A 17,771-nucleotide genomic window follows, 5' to 3' on the forward strand; every position below is an offset into this window, starting at 1 on the left:
AATTAAGATTGAGGGCATTGATTTATGGATTGGTTAATTACTAATTACTTAAATTAGGATCTGAAATTACAGTTATCCGGATCAATTCAAGTCTAGGTCAGTTTGACAGGAAACATATCATGTTATATATAAGATTTCATGTCTTTCATAGATTTATCCTTTGACTGATTTCTATCAGGGGCGGCAGGTAGCCTAGTGGTTCGAGCGTTGGACTAGTAACTGAAAGGTTGCAAGATCAAATCCCTGAGCTGACAATGTAAAAATCTGTTGTTCTTCACCTGAACAAGGCAGTTAACCTACTGTTCTTAGGCTGTCATTGTAAATAGGAATTTGTTCTTAACTGACTTGCTTATTTAAATAAAGGTGAAATAAAATCAGCTTTTCAGATCAGTTATTTACATTTTTCAGGGGAATGTCTGCCTGGTACAATTGATGACGTCTCCCGGCGCAAAGAATATTCAGATGACCACTTCACAAATGCACGGTCGTACTCTAGCAATGCACGGTCGTACTCTAGCAATGCACTACACCCATTACAGCTTAGCAGCATTACGCTAGCAGGGAATTAGTGAGCAGCGTAGTAAGCAGCAGCCCCAGTGATTATGACGGCATGGCCAGTCGGCCATTGACGGGTGCTTTGTGGTGACGTCAACTGAGAGGCTGGCTATAAACCGATACTGTGGCAGTACTGTAGATCACCCTCCCTCCTCTCCTCTCCTTTGATCCTGCTGTTGTTTGGACAGTATAGTGGAGCCTCATCCCTTGTCAACGTGCTGTGTGGGTGATTCTCAACCCTGTCCTCAGGCCACCCAGACACTTCCACTTCTAATCTATTTCAGTAGTAGCACGCCAGCGTAAACTAATCACAGGCTTGGTGATTTGTTGACTAGTGATTTGAGTGTGTAGCATGTCCTAGTCCTGGACTAAATAAATATATTGAGTGAAACATAGCAGAGAATTTACAGGGGTTTTCAAGAGGGCTGGGCACTCCCATAGCAAAGCAGGGGGAGCTCCCTGCAGAGGTGTCATGCCCATATGGGGCACAAAGCCAAGTGCCCCCTCAGATTTGTCCTGTTTAAACATTTTCTGAGGTTAAATTGATTACAAATGTCATTTTAAGACCACGTTTTATCATAATTATAGATAAAAAGATCTGTCAGTGGCATTTTGCGGAGGGGGCACACTTACTGGACCAGGCATAGAGTACCCCCTCCCCCCATTCTCCCTAGTAAGTGGTTCCTTCCAAGGTGTACCATGGAGAAAAGCTATGCTAGACAGGACGCTAGATGCTTTAGTGCAGGGGTATTCAACTCTTACCCTACGAGGTCCGGAGCCTGCTGGTTTTCTGTTCTGCCTGATCATTAATTGCACACACCTGGTGTCCCAGGTCTAATTCAGTCCCTGATGAGAGGGGGGAAATGAAAGAACGCAGTGGAACTGGCTTCGATGTCCAGAGTTGAGTTTGAGGGCTCTAGTGCATGCAGACAGTATCATTAGTGGAGGAAAGAGAATGTTGAGTGACCACACAGAGCGTTTGATTTGATTTTAGCTGCCAGTGATGGGCATGACTCGTAAGCTATGTAGCCTATTGATTCCTTCTTGATAAATAAATAAAAGGAAAATGTTTTGTTGTTTCTCTATAATACTAGCCTCCTACTGTAGCAAATGTATGAAGTTTGCTTTAGCTATCCAGCTAGATAGCTTCCCAACCTACCAACCTCTTAACTAGCTACCAAGGCATTTCAGGCTATCTATCAAGCTAGAGTAGCTTGTCAAACTATCTTAGCTGGCATGCCTGCTGGAAAGGTTGGTACAGTAGACTTCAAAAAATACAAAAATTGCTTTAATTCTTGGGCTATGATGCTATATACCAGTGTTGTACTAATCTCCTAAGGCATAAAGGTTCTTAAAGAATCAATATGCATCTTTAATTAAAATTTAAATTGAACAGGTAAAGAGGTATGCTTATATAACCTATGCAGAAAAATACAAATATTTTGACAAAGAAATAGGCATAATGATTATGGCTGTAGATCAGTTAAAATCTGTTCAGGTGTTTCAAAAATGCTCAATTCTCAGATTTATCAGCACCCCTCCGGACCCACCCCCCTCCATCCTAACTTACTTTGCGCCCCCTCTAAAATAATGGATGGATGACGCCCCTGGCTCCCTGTGTTGATAGTGTAAAACGAGCTCCCCCATAAGTTTTTGAATTACTGTTGCTTCAACCCACTAGTTTTAGGCCACCCCCAAGACTCATTGTGCAATTCCAACCCTTCTCCAGCATTGTTTACCAGTCCAATGTACTCTCTCGACCCATCAGAAACAGGCCTCGGGTGTAACCAGTCCAGTTTGGTGTGTGTTCTGTATGAGGGTGAAAGGATGATAGTGAGAAGAGTAAGGGCGCCTGTTCTCTAAGGGAGAGCTCCCACCTCATTACTTTGTTACTAGGCTCTTGACCTTGGGTAAGATGTAGTGCACCTTGGGAGAATGAGTCTCTGGGTCAGTGAGGCTGTGTGTGAATGTTCTGTCCGAACTAATGAGCGTCTGTCCCCTCAAGGGACCTCTTTCTCTTTTTGTCAGGGACTACATCTCCCATCTCTCCCTCTGGCTACCTACTAACTAAGGCCTACAGCTGCTCATTGCTCCTATCTGATCAATGTTGGCTCTCAGGGAAGATCATTTTTCTAACTGGTCTTTCATGAGACCTTCCCTCCCAGTTCTCCCTCTGGATAACTAACTACCCACGTGATTTAGGAGTAAAGCCATAGGTTTCTATGGTAACAGCAAGCCAAGCATGATGGTGCAGGCTGCACAATTTCTCCAAAAGCCATGCTGCAAGAGGCAGAGTTAAATGTGGGTCCTTCTCTGAGATGTTTGTTACACCATCTGATACGTGGGTGATAACGAATAATAACTGACTCAGCTCAATGCAGTAACTGTCAAAGTACAAGACCATCAGCATCCAGGACTGCAGTGTTTTGTTACATGATGTATGTGATAGGAGAGGGTGGCACTTAACACAACACTGTAAACTGATACAGAACAACATAGAGCAGTATAGGCTACAGTATAGCATGGCGCTTTCTGTAGGTTTGGTTCAGATTGCATCGCAACCGATTGAACTGACTATCGCAAAGGGGAGTGATATGACTAGGCGTTTTCTTCTTTCGACAGCCTCGCTTTCATTATGGCGGACTGCGCGGGCCTCAAACGCACGCACACACCACAAAGCATTTGGGAGTGTTGTCTTCTGCAGTCAGCTAAAAAGACACACCACACACACTGTTTCAGTTGTACCCAGCACCTCTCTGACCTTCAGTCTGAGTTCAGGCGTTTTTTTCACTTATCCAGCGCTAACGTCTTTCTCCTACACCATGTGACAAGATTAAAGCAGATTTAACTAGCAATAATTATCATTCTCTCTTTCTCTCCCACATTTTCCCGCTCTCTCTTTCTCTCTTTTCATCCACATCTTTTGCTGCATACGATTAATGCCAGCCCATGAATACACGTTTAACTCTTATGTATCACAATTTTATTACAAAAATTATATATTTTTCATATCTTTCAATGTTGCCATGCTTGGAGCATATAACAATCCAGTAGAAAACCACCCAGTCCCAGAAAGGATAGTCAAGCAGATGTGGCAGCGTTTTGTCACTCAGTCATGCTGTTACTATACAGACACCGTAACATTCCCGAATACAGATACCGGTAGTACAAACACCTGCCCAAACACGTCATCATATCCGTGAACAAACTTCAATTCAATTACATTTATCCGAATAATAACAAGAAACTCTCCCACCCTCCCTCAAAATAAATACAAAACAAACAATACATAGAATTTGCAACATAAAACGTATGCGCTGAATATTTGCACCAGCCCAAGGCACCCAGGCTTTATTGCATGTTGGCAATTAACGACATTCCTTTACAGGGTTTACAGGAGACACTTTGAAGCGAACGACAGTTACAAATTATTTTTTACAGTCCGACTTGCAGTGTCCTTCAACGTACCCTCGGCGTCCTCTCTCTACATGGCTCTCGTCATTCACAGTGCAAGATCCGGGGGGGGGGGGGTTTGAGGGATTTGGAGGGTGCTTTATCATTTCACGGCGTCAAATACTGACAATACTTGGACAGACAGCGTGAGTTCCACTCTAGAGGATGGCTCCATACATTTCGCACTGTGCTGTGAATTGTCCAACATAAGGCGTGGATTGCCCAGCTGCCAGTCCAAGACAAAATAAGCGAATCAAAAAAGCTAAAGTGCGCTTGCAACAAAACTCCAATAGAAAACCAAACAAACAGATACCAACACTGTCCAACTGAGGTTTCCAAGACGAATTAGATTTTTCTCAAGATCAAAAAAAGTTGTTTCGTACATAATTATCTAATAGAAATCCCAGGTATAAGCTTATCATTAAATAAATACCAAATAGTCTGTAACGAACGTCATAACGAAGACAAGAACGGCAGAAGCTCAAAAGAAATACAGATAAGTCGGATTGGCCTTGGTTTCATGTCGAAATGCAGTTCAGTTGAGCGCACGGCACGGCTCGAATGTCCACTTGGTAGCTCCACCGAATATTTCAATGTTGGACTCCGACCAAGAGAATACATTGCCAGTTTGCGCTTTACTGTTGCAGGTTGCCAGGTTATAAATATCCCCGATGGAAAGCTTCCTATCCCACATGTTGAGATTTGCTAGCTCACCCACATATGCTTGTGTGGCGTCGAAACCTCCCCCCAGCGTGTCCTGTGGAGCAACAAGATAACAAGTTCAAGGTTAGTGGCGCGAATTGTGGGTACCCGCGCAGCCTTTCTTTTACGCATGGCCAATCTATTACAAATGTGTGTAATAAGCTAATCATCCTGTACTGTATTAGGAGGGAATACAATTGTCCTATACCATGGAAATGCATTGATTTCTATTTCTATCTATCATAAAACTATAATAAAAAGCAGCCGCTCTTCGTGACAGATCCACCACAACCGAAGCACAAATTTAACCATTAACACGTTATTTGCTTTTCATGACAAGATATGCCTATTACACTTTAATTGCTACAGATTTGCCACTTTTGTATTTGAAGTGGATTGGGCATTGTCCCAACTGAGTGGGGGTATTCTACGATATCTTGCTCGAGGGCCTTAATTAGATGGCTACGTCTTAATTGACAATTTCGTTAAGGTCTCTCAACTTTCCCATCACTTGAATATTCCTCCCTTTGATCATTGGAGAGAAAACGTGCTCTAATATTTTCATTACTAATGGATATAATTATTTCCCCCAGGCCATTTATCTCCATAATATATCACGACTTGCATACCAATGTAATCTAAAGTTAGTTCATCCTCATTTAGTGAACCCTCTTACCTGCTCTTGTCCCAATACGAGGACTCCCTGCGGCTTGATGGGATGGTATGGCGCCAGATTCTCTCCACTGCCCCGCAGCACTCCGTCCTGAAACGCCTCCCACATCCCGTCGCGCGTGGTCCAGGTGATGCAGATGTGATGCCACTTCCCGTCGTTGATGATGAACGGCAACTTGGCCACCTGCAGCATGGACAGCGCACCCATGAATGAATGTTCAAATAGGCCTGGCCTAGAACTAATGATTGCTACGGTTCTGAATGTTTTCAGACATAGCACTGGCTGTAAATGCAACATTTGTATAATTAAGTTGCTTGTCACGTCTCCATAACTTTCCCAGACATTGCATAATGCTGCGTAGTTTAATTTGCTAGTCTGGCACACCACATTTACGCATGGCGATCTGTCCATTTAGCCCATTACCAACTGCTGTGTATAATATGCAATTGCCATCTGCGATCATTACCTTATCATTGATGAGTATCTCCATCGGGTTATTCCCCCACTCAATCAGCACCAGCTCGTTGGCCTGCCCTGGGACAGCGTAGGAGAACGGTGTGCCCACTCCGGGCGACGCGTTAGATTTAATCCACAGACACACGGTGAAGGCATACATCTCCGGCAGGGTTCTCTTGGCTTTGGCGTACATGTAGTTGGTTCTCAACGGGAATGTCAGCTGGAACTTGTCCAGTGGTCTGTTGTCTTTCCCACCTGCGGACGAAACATAGGCCTACTTGTTTACCTTTCAGTGATTTATATCATTGACATTGCACTCATAGGCCTATGTTATAGTCAGTTATGTCATATCATGTGATTGATTGATTGATTTATTCGTATACATGGTTTGCTCCACCAGTAGAGATGTTCGATCCCTAATTTAAGGTTTTCTCCTTTTTTTTTGTTTGACGATGCTCTGATTTATATAATTGGCTTAGAACAGACTGTGTATCTCTCTCCTAACCTATTATCTGCGGTATGATGTGACCACGTGAGCAGGGCAAACAGGGAATTGCTCTCTCTCTCTCCCTCTCTCTCTCTCTCTCTCACTCACACACACGCGCCATCCCTTCCTCCCCATCCCTTTGGGATCGTCAGTAAGGAACTAAACCTTGATTGATGTTCCAAAATGCGCCTGTCTGTCTCCAACACTGTGCACGCTTTATCAAGCACTGCGCACATCGTTAAAAACCCTCTGGTAAAGTTCCTGCGCCGCTATGTCCCCTACAAAACCAACGACTCTCGTTCACAGTCGCTGGAAATAAAGCGATCACTGGCTGTCGCGCCATGCCACGTTAATTATTATCCCAGCGTGGCATCACTGTGTTAATATGAGATATGCAAAGCAATGCAGCTACCTCCCTCTCTCCATCTCCCATCTCCCATTACGCACTGTGGTGAGAGCTGTGCTGCGGCACTGTCTGTATTGACAAGCTACTGTGGTCTGCGGGTTTGTAGTGATTCCTCATGTGGACCAGGCAATTAACCAAGTGAAATGCAGGGTTGTTTTTAGAAATGGGCATTGTTTTAGACATAAACAATTGAGTGAGCCAATTCCACCACATTTGGATGATTATTTTTTTTACTATTAAAACTTTATGCGCAAATTATTATAAAAATAATCTAATCAGTTTAGTCGTTTGTATAAGCAAGCATTCACATGAACATAACTATTATATTGACTGTGTACATTTGGGCAGGATCTTTGCCTGATAGCTCACTCACCTTTCTCTAGGTCCGTTATCCGGTGATGCATGGAAGTCAGCGTGGACTCCACTCGGTTCCGCTGGTCCGTATCGTTTTTCTGACCCGGTTTGGTCTCCTCCAGGGTGTTGACCCGGGACAGCACCTGCTTCTCCATATCATCAATCTTGTTCTGAAGCAGGTCTTTCAGACTATTCGCCTGGGCGGTACCGTTGTTTCGGCTGTATTGCTGTACAACGGAACAAGGACATAGGAACAGACAAGATGGGACGATTAAAATAACTTCGGGTTTAAATTAACACTCCTACATGCACGAGGCGGGGCTCGTCGTGGGTAAAGCTCTGGTGCTTAGCTCGTTTGTGGAGGGCTTACTGCCTCGGCAATTTCCATCAAATGCCTAAATGGGTCCAAAGATGAGGCGTCTGTCTGTCCTTATCAGGAGTGTGGTGCGGCTTTATGTAGTGCTCTAGAGTAATCACTTTACGGCTGGATGCGGAAAAAGAGCTTTAAATAGGTCTATAGCTTTAGTGACTGGACTGAAATAACCCTATAGTAAGCAATTCACAACTATATAGAGCACTTATAACTAGCACATTGAGCACTATGTGCTATACAACCAACCGAGCCGATTGGAAACGCGTAGAATGGATTAAAAGTTGATTGAAAGCTCAAACTGCATTCCAAATTACTAGGTCAAAATAGGGAGGCCAAACAAACGCTAATGCATACCTCAAGATTCTCCAACCTCTGTTTGAGAGTCTGTAAAGTCTGTCCTAGTTGAGCGAGAGTGTCCTGAGGACCCCTTGATACGTCCCCCATAGTGTTCTTGGCGCCCGGTACTATTCTCCGGCCTCCCGCTCCCGCCTCGGGCAGACTCTGGCTCTCACACCGGCTCAACTTGGACGTTAGTTCCCTGATTGTCTCCTTTTGGTTCATGATGGTCTCCTTTTGCTGTAACACGGTCTCCCTCAATTGCATCACCGTCGTCTTCAAATCCTCCGCCGGACCGCTGTTCTGCATCGTAGCCGCGCACAAGTCCACATCCTTGGGCACAGACGTGCAAATAAACTGGGTCTGTCCGAAATCTTGCGTTGACCCCTCCAAAACCAAGAAAGAAAGTAGGAAAAGTTGCCAAGAGTGTCCCTCCCTGATTCCAGGCATGTTTCCTGACATGTGTGTGGTGTTGCAGCCGCTGAGTTTGTTTTCAGGCAGTTGGTTTCAGCACCACGGAGCTGTCCCCTGTCTGTAGCTGTGAGGTTTCAGCTCTGCTCGTCCTAGATTTTATAGGCTAGCCACAGCCGGGATGAGTGCAGCGTTGAGGCAGGTTCTCTGCAGCACAGTGGAGAGGAAGCAGGTTGTGCTGCTTAATCACGTCCAGCCTTTTATTTAAGGTGGACCGAGGCGATTAGAAGCATATTATATGTGTTTTACACCACTGCATGACGTGAGTCGTGTACTACTATGTTGTCTGTCAGGAAATGCAGGACCGAGTAAGATAAAGCACTGCTATACTGTTTTAGGGTTGAGTTTCTTAAGCTGCTATTATTATGGTCTGCAATTCACATTTACAAATACAGCAGGGAGAATAGGAGAAGATGAACTTGTTTTACCAGGAGTTAATATCTTGTAGATGGCAGTCTGCTTTACATTCTTTACATTCTGAAGTTGAACTGGCATTTAAATCCACCCCAAAAAACAATTTTTATTAGAATAAACTACAGTCGTTTTGAAGTCATATATCAGTACAGTGCATTGAACTGATTGAATTTGAACTAACTCGTGTAATCCATTAGGCCAAGTATAGCCTATGTGTCTGAAGTTCCACCTTAAAGGAAGCCACTCCCCATGCCCCTAGAGTGAGGATCCTGGCAGAGTCCCTCTCTCTGACTATCCCACTGAGTATTCTCTCTCTCTCTCTCTCTCTCGCTCTGTCTCTCTCTCTCCGTCTCTCTCTCTCTCTCTCTGTCCATCTCTCTCTCGCTCTGTCTCTCTCTCTCTCTGTCCATCTCTCTCTCGCTCTGTCTCTCTCTCACTCTGTCTCTCTCTCTGTCTGTCTCTCTCTTGCTCTGTCTCTCTCCGTCTCTCTCTCGCTCTGTCTCTCTCTCGCTCTGTCTCTCTGTCCATCTCTCTCTCGCTCTGTCTCTCTCTCACTCTGTCTCTCTCTCTGTCTGTCTCTCTCTTGCTCTGTCTCTCTCCGTCTCTCTCTTGCTCTGTCTCTCTCCGTCTCTCTCTCGCTCTGTCTCTCTCTCTGTCTGTCTGTCTCTCTCTCTCGCTCTCTCTCCCTCTCTCACCTTCCACCAGTTGGCGTGTCTCATTCATCCCCATATTTCCCCACAGACATGGGTTTATCTGATGCAATCTCAGTGCAGTGTCATGTTTTATTTCCCACGTGGGGATGAGTTGTGTCACTCATACAATGAATCTACCTGCCTGTGTGTTCATCACACAATTTATTATGCATGACATACATTCAAATTAAAAGTATTGCATTAGGCTATTAGTATTTTGCCCATAGTCTGTACTCCTTAGTCTGAACTCCTGGATGCCATATAAAACTTGAAATTCTGCTTATGGAAAACATTTTTTTTCATTTGTGAGGTAGGCTACAGTGGATTCCGGTTCAAATGTGTCTCTGGCATATTCATTGAAAGGAGTTACTTTATTCACTTTATTCAAATGAAATGATAATTCATTGTCTGCACTATACCTTCATCAGACCAGTTGGCATCAAGTTTCTCATGTGTGCACATCCATGCAAGAATAGACAACATCTTGTCACCCAATTCAGCAACCCACAGAAAAACGTTAGGCAAAGTAAATGCATGAATCATGAAATGATCTTAGGCTAAGCAAAGAGATAATTAGTCAATGATTGTCCATGTAGGCTACATTTCCTCGCAGATCAAACGTCCTCCTCACTCATGCGGAGTCAAACGTAAAGGAACGGTGAACAACCGTTTTTCAAACCCTCACCATCCACCTCACCATTCATCAGAGGGGTGCTAAAAGGATATGAAATGGATACAAATCATGAATTTAACATGTTGTTGCGTAACAAACACAGAGGCTATCACATGAATATTTATTAAATACAGTGAGGGAAAACGCGCCATTTCACAGATGTCACTGGAAATATTTGATTTCCCTTTTGGAGCGAGATGAGATGTTTTTCCCTCTCATCACTGAGCTGCTGGGAATGATCGGGAAACGGATTTTAATGTAGCGACAGCCAATATATAGTGTCTTTGGTAAGTCTCGTGGGCCTAGCCCACTGGGCCAAAACAGGTTGAATCAACGTAATTACAACCAAAAAAAATTATGGGATGAGGTGGAAAACTGATTAGATTTGAAAAAAATCATCAACATAAGGGAATTTCGTATTTTAAAAAAAAGTATGACATTTTTGTTGTTGAATTCACTTAGTTGACAACTCAACCAAATGTAAATCAAAACTAGACGTTGAACTGACGTATGTGCCCAGCGGAAGGCTACTACACGACAGCATAGCTCTTTTTCTCTCAACCAGTAGGCCTATGAAAGAACCAGCACTGCACCAACACAGCACCCTGGACAGCAGCACAAGTTGTTAGCCTACAGACTAGGTCCTCTTGTGAAACAAATGGGCACTCAAACCCTATACTTAATACAGAAGCTTACCATTGGTTTATCAACTGAAAATATAGTTGTATAAGACTTTGTGACACGGAAGCGGTCTCAGTCAAAAACAATGGCAGAAATTGACCCATCTGTCTAGTTTAATTGGTTTAATTATCGATCGCTTGCGTTGTAATCAACAAGGTGCCAAGCCTATGGCGGGAAAAAGTCAAGATAACGAACGCTTAATGGCAAAGTCTAATTGCGCCTGCAAGAGCTCATGTTGAAAATCCCCCTTATCTCAGCACATAAACTTTTCTACGTCTCAAATTACACCCTATTCCACAATGCACTACTTTTTTTTTAACTTGGCAAGTCAGTTAAGAACAACTTCTCATTTTCAATGAGAGCTTAGGAACAGTGGGTTGTTCAGAGGCAGGAAGACAGAGTTTTACCTTGTCAGCTCTGGGATTCGATCATTTGGTTACTAGTCCAACGCTCAAACCACTAGGCTACCTGCCGCGCCAGGTACCAGGTAGTGGCAGGTAGTAAGGCAGGACTTTGGTCAAAAGTAGTGCACCATACAGAGAAACGGGTGCCGTTTGGAAAACACACATGTTCAGCCTTTGTCATCGGGCGCACCTATGCAGTATATGCATAGGTCAACACGTTAACGTTCATTATCTATCGCCCAGCCTCAACAGGCAATAAAATCGCTGTTTACCATATGGGAGCAAATTAGCCAGTGTCCTATGCATTAGATCCCCAGTACTGTAAACGATCAAGCTGAACTCTAACCCTGCTGGGACGTAAGACAATCCTACTGGGAGACCAGAGTCGGCCCAGCAGCTTGCCTCGGATATTTATCCTTCATATCTGCTGCATAAGTAAGAGCAGCGCCATATGCTCAGCCAAACGCTTCCTCTCCTCTATTTGATATCTCTGCCAGTCTTTCCTCATTTTTTTTTTTAGACAGGAGAAGTTGCATAAACAACCAGAGTTGTGACTGAGGACTCTGGGCATATTTTGTAATTTTTAATTAGTAAGTTGATTTGTAGTCTTATCGGAACGTTTGGAGCACTTTCCACTAAAATGACAGCCGTTTACATGCCAGAACTTAGGATCAATGAAATGTGGACAAATGTAATGACCCTGTGATGGTTCACTGTTCCACTGCACCAACCTTGTGAGTCGATTGCGGTCTGTCTCTACCTAGCTGCATCCCCCCAAAATTGTTTTAAATTCAATCGAAAATGTCGCTGTTCACAGCTCTCAATGGTCCTTTTGGCCCCTGTGCATCTCTCCTGAGCAAAAACCTAGGGGAACAACGGGTCTTGTTAATAGCACCAAGTCCGTTCAGAGGCTGCATGCGCTAGCTCTAGTTTGGATACTATAGCAGAGCTGGACTCGTCCCAAACGGCACCCTTTTCCCTTTATAGTGCAACACTTTTGACCAGAGCCCACGACCTTGGTCAAGAAAGTAGTGCACTAAAAAGGGAATAGGATTCAATTTGGGATGGAAAAATGGGAGAATGGACTGCAATCGGTAATAATCAGTCTCCCTGTGCCTACTGAATAATGCAAGGCCTTTATAACAAAACCCAATATCTAAGAGCACAGATAGAGAAAAACGTTTTAACACTGTGCCTGCCTCTGCACCACTACTCCTTTATATGACCGGCATCTGCAATGGCCTGGAGGAGGAGGGGGCAGCGAACAAGCACAAACAAACCAAGGCTGTGGTTACTTCCCAAATGGCACTCTATTCCCTATTTAGTGTACTACTTTTGACCAGGACGCAGTATAGGGTGCCATTTGGGATGCATACCTGTGTCCGAAATTTTTATATCTTCTGTATGTTGTGTGCACCATAGGTAATAGTGTGCCATTTCAGACGCTCCCCATGAAAAGGTTGGCTCACAGCTATATAGAATGGTTCAGCGATAACACCAGTTTTAGCTATGTTTATGCAGGTCTTTGTTTACTGTCCAGCACTGCTTGGTTGAAAAAAAAAACGGTGTTTAAACACAGTAAGTTTATATGCTACTGTGAGTTTAGCCCTATACGTTTTCCTGCTTAGAACTGTAACTCTGAGAATTCGCTGTAGACAGAGAGTTTAGGCACTCCAGTCCCCCCTGGACGCTCCCCTGTTCCTCCAGTCTTGTTATCTCCTTTTCCATCATGCCATAGGAGTCTGTCTGTCTATCTATCTGTCTGTCTGTCTGTCTGTCTGTCTGTCTGTCTGTCTGTCTGTCTGTCTGTCTGTCTGTCTGTCTGTCTGTCTGTCTGTCTGTCTGTCTGTCTGTCTGTCTGTCTGTCTGTCTGTCTGTCTGTCTGTCTGTCTGTCTGTCTGTCTGTCTGTCTGTCTGCGGAGCTCACCGTGGGTGGTTTCCCATGGGGAGTATGGCTGGGGAGATAGAGGTAGGGAATAGGGATGACACACACACACACACACACACACACACACACACACACACACACACACACACACACACACACACACACACACACACACACACACACACACACACAGAGACAGACAAACAGACCGAGACAGGATGGGGTGAGCCAGACATGGTGAATGGCTCTGTCTAGAGATCTATGTCTGACCCATTTTTTCCCAAGGGTGTCCATGTGTGTAGGTTAGACATGCAGGGAATGATACAGCCACTAATAACAGCTCTGCAGTCCCATTGTCAATGGCACACAGCTCTCAGTCTAGTACAGTGCTCAGTTATCTTAACATCACATTGAAGAGATAGTTCACCCATACTTTACGATTAGTTATGTTAGCATCAATAACCTGTAGAAATATTCCGTTTGGAAGGGATAATCAACGGGGGGGCTATGCGTTCTTTGGAAAAGAATGAACAACATGGAAGGTGTGTTCTATGATGCACTAGAGAACGCATAGAGCCCCGAGTTGATAACCCTTTTATACCACGGCTATAATTTAACACATTTGCCTCTAGAAATGTGTTTATTTGCCAGTAGAAATGTGTTCAACATCCACTGAAGTAGCTCTAACATGGAAGAATGAACTATCGCCATTGAATTCTACTGTGCAAATGTACCATGCGTTATAGGGAATTATAAACTGGGTGGTTTGAGCCCTGAATGCTGATTGGCTGACAGCCGTGGTATATCAGACCCTATACCACGGGTATGACAAACATGTATTTTTACTGCTCTAATTACTTTGGTAACCATTTTATAATAGCACTAAGGCACCTTGGGGGTTTGTGGGATATGGCCAATATACCACAGTTAACGGCTGTATCCAGGCACTCTGCGTTGCTCAGTGTGTAAGAACAGCCCTTAGCCGTGGTATATTGGCCATATACCACACCTCCTCGGGCCTTATTACTTAAATAATGCACACTCTAGAATGCCCTTCAAGCCTATCAGAAACAAGTATTCAACAATGCCATGGTATAGATAGACTATACATTTCTACAGGTAATTATGCTAACATAACTAATTATCAAGTTTGTTTGAACTATCTCTTTAAACTAATGTTAGGATAATATATGCCATAACAAAATATACTCAAACTAAACTATTGCTTTAAGGCCAGCACAAGACTAGCCACTGCACACAAAGCACTGCCATCCTGTGACTTATCCCCCACACATTAAAACCCAAAGTAACAAAAACAAATACCAGGCACTCTTTGTTCTGCAGGTGCTAAGCTAACTTTATAGCTAATAATTCTGCATATTAGCGCTTTCGCTAAGACAGCGCTGTTTATCAAACGACCTACACTGCTGGGCCTCTTGGGCCTCGTCCAAAACAAACAGCCTCCCACACTTCCTGATATAGCTCTTCACCTACAACAAGTGTGTGGTCGAAAAACGTGTTCAGATGGGGAGACAGATTTCCCCTTCACTTGACGTAAGATGTTAATGACTGTTACGCGCCAGTTCCTCGTGCATACTGTAGTAACCATAACAAATGACTGTTTGGAAGCATGCCACAGTGTTAACAGTTGGTGGTTCTAATGAGTGGACAGCCCCAGCAGATGTGTACGCTGGTGTAATTGGTGGTGTGTTAGTCAGGTTGCGTTTCAAATGGCGCCCCATTCGCTATATAGTGCACTACTGTGGACCCTGGTCAAAAGTAGCACACTGCGTAGGGAATAGGGTGCCATTTGGGACGCAAGCCTGTCTCTCTCTGCAGGTGAAAGTGTAGGGAGAGGAAGGAACACACACAGGAAGGACGAAGCTCCTCTTTGGTTGTGTCTGGGAGCCTCATGCCTGTTGTAGGCTCTATTCACTCTAACAAGATCAACAGCTACATTGGAGAGAGAAGATGTTTGACACCGCAATGTCTCTTGACAGTTTGCCTTCCCCAATTACCTATCAAAGAGTGTTTTCAGTATATGGGGAGGAGCTCAATTGGCATATGGATGATGAACCCTATTTTTTAATTTTTTATTCTGAAGGCCTTTTATATTCTTAGAGATGCCTGGTTTTCCACACATCACCACACTATGCATGAGGTCTGTCAATGGAGATTCTCCCAGGTTCTTTGACACTGTACAAACTCGTTGCGTTTCACGTTTGAGTGTCAGTGTACCAGTGGTGGAAAAAGTACCTCATTGTTATACTTGAGTTGTCCTGATCTGTTTCACCTGTCCTTGTGCTTGTCTCCACCCCCCTCCAGGTGTCACCCATCTTCCCCGTTATCCCCTGGGTATTTATACCTGTGTTTTCTGTCTGTCTGTGCCAGATCGTTTTGTTGTTCAACCTATCAGGGGTTTCGCTTGCGCCTGTGTTTGCTATAGTCCCTGTTTTCTAGTTTCCTGGTTTTGACCTCTGCCTGACCCTGAGCCCGCCTGCTGTTCCGGTGCCTTACACCCTCTCTGGATTATTAACCCCTGCCTGCCTTGACCTGTCATTTGCTTGCCCCTGTTTAAAGAATAAACGTTTGTTTCTTCAATACTGTCTGCACCTGGGTCATACCCTAAAACGTGATATGAGTAAAAGTATAGATACCTTAATAGAAAATGGCTCAAGAGAAAGTCACCTAGTAAAATACTACTTGAGTAAAAGTCTAAAAGTATTTGGTTTTAAATATACTTAAGTAAATGTAATTGCTAAAATATACTTATCAAAAATCAAGGTAAAAGTATAAATCATTTCAAATTCCTTATATTAAGCAAACCATACGGCACCATTTTCTTTTTCTTTTTTTATTTACGGATAACCAGGGGCACACTCCAACACTCAGACGTCATTACAAATGCAGCATTTGTGTTTAGTGAGTCCGCCAGATCAGAGGTAGGGGATGACCAGGGATGTTCTCTTGATAAGTGTGTGAATTTGAAAATGTTCCTTTCCCGCTAAGCATTCAAAATGTAACAAGTACTTTTGGGTGTCAGGGAAAATGTATGGAGTAAAATGTCCATTATTTTCTTTAGGAATGTAGTGAAGTAAAAGTTGTAAAAAATATAAATAGTAAAGCGAAGAACAGATACAATAAAACCTACTTAAGTAGTACTTTAAAGTATTTTTACTTAAGTACTACACCACTGCAGTGTACCAAGGGCGCTCACCTTAGCTCATGATCAAAATGTCATTGCATGTGTTTCCAAGGATATGGAATACTGTGCACACTGATAATTTAAAGCAGGTAATTTGAATCCTGGATGCTGATTGTCTGAAAGCCATTGTATATGAGACATAAACCAGGTGATTACAATCTTGTCTCATTGCTGCAATTACCCAACAGGCTCGGCCAAGGTCGAGTCATGCGTCCTCCGAAACATGACACGCCATGCTGCTTCTTAACACCCGCTTGCTTAACTCAGAAGCCAGCTGCACCAATGTGTCAGAGGAAGCACTGTTCAACTGACAACCTGAGTCAGCTTGCAGGCGCCCGGCCCGCCACAAGGACGTGTTAGAGCACGATGAGCCAAGGAAAGCACCCCCGGACAAACCCTCCCCTAACAACACTGGGGCAATTGTGCATCGCCCTATGGGACTCCCAGTCATGGCCAGCTGTGACACAGCCTGGGATCAAACCCTAGGCTGTAGTGACACACTCAACACTGCAATGCAGTGCCTTAGACAGCTTGCTCCACTCAGGACGCTCTAGCACCTCTGAGGTTTGTGGTATACTGCCAATATACCACGGCTAAGGGCTGTATCCAGGCAGTCATCGTTGCGCTGTGCATAAGAACAGCCCTTAGCCGTGGTATATTGGCCATAGACCACACCCCCTTTGGGCTTATTGCTTAAATATATAACATATTGTTACTGCAGGCTGGGGACTACAGATGATCACAGTTCACCTTGTGACTCTGGACGGTCACCACTCCCCTGGGGTGTCACAGCACAGAGTGGCACCAGTCTGGTAGCAGCCACGACTCATCAGGCCACACTTATGCATGCACGCACGCACGCATACACATACACACATTCACACACACATCCAATCTGCTTTACCCAATTACTGTTCTTTAAGTTTTCAGATCAAGGACTCTTTGCACTCAAGGAGGGGTTTCTGTGTATGGGGAGGAACTTAGTGGATGGATGAAAAAACCCTCTTAAATATTGCACTGCAAAGTTTTCTGAAGGTCTTTTACATTCTTAGAGATGCATGGCTATTTCCTCACACTTTGCATGAACACGGTCGACAGAGATTCTCCCAGGCACTTTGACACTCCACAAACTCGTTGCATTTCACGTCTGAGCGTCCGTGTACCAAGCTCATCATCAAAACATCACTGCATGTGTTTCCAAGGATATGAAACCCTACAATGCACAGAATCATAAAGGGTCCAACTAAAACTTCCAAATTGGCTTGGCAGTTGGCACATAACGCGATTTATCTCTTTGCACCGTGTGCTTTCTTGCTGGAAAGTGTTCCGCTATAGCGAGGTGCTAAATGGTTATCCTCTCTAGGGTATGTGGGACGAAATCGTCCCACCTACTCAACAGCCAGTGGAATCCCGTGGCGCGTTATTCAAATACCTTAGAAATGCTATTACTTCAATTTCTCAAACATATGACTATTTTACACCATTTTAAAGACAAGACTCTCCTTTATCTAACCACACTGTCCGATTTCAAAAAGGCTTTACAACGAA

General features: G+C 44.0%; 1 protein-coding gene across 1 annotated transcript; it reads right to left on the reverse strand.

The window, feature by feature from the left end:
• Positions 1-3,515: 3,515 nt before the first annotated feature.
• Positions 3,516-8,403, reverse strand: LOC115208650 (neuronal pentraxin-1-like). The gene is made up of 5 exons (XM_029776868.1): positions 7,814-8,403; positions 7,106-7,313; positions 5,850-6,094; positions 5,387-5,566; positions 3,516-4,765 (listed from the first exon to the last, which is right to left on the reverse strand). Exons 1-5 carry the CDS (start codon positions 8,255-8,257, stop codon positions 4,544-4,546), a joined length of 1,299 nt encoding a protein of 432 aa, XP_029632728.1. The 5' UTR covers positions 8,258-8,403; the 3' UTR covers positions 3,516-4,543.
• Between the last annotated feature and the right edge of the window lie 9,368 nt (positions 8,404-17,771).

This window comes from Salmo trutta, chromosome 14, assembly GCF_901001165.1.
Source record: "Salmo trutta chromosome 14, fSalTru1.1, whole genome shotgun sequence".
NCBI lineage: Eukaryota > Metazoa > Chordata > Actinopteri > Salmoniformes > Salmonidae > Salmo > Salmo trutta.

Excerpts from the sequence above, each read along its gene's own strand:
- LOC115208650 (XM_029776868.1), bottom strand. The coding sequence starts at position 8,257 with ATGTCAGGAAACATGCCTGGAATCAGGGAGGGACACTCTTGGCAACTT. Across the intron at positions 7,314-7,813 it reads AGAGGTTGGAGAATCTTGAG|CAATACAGCCGAAACAACGG; the intron begins GTATGCATTAGC and ends TCCGTTGTACAG. Across the intron at positions 6,095-7,105 it reads GATAACGGACCTAGAGAAAG|GTGGGAAAGACAACAGACCA; the intron begins GTGAGTGAGCTA and ends TTTCGTCCGCAG.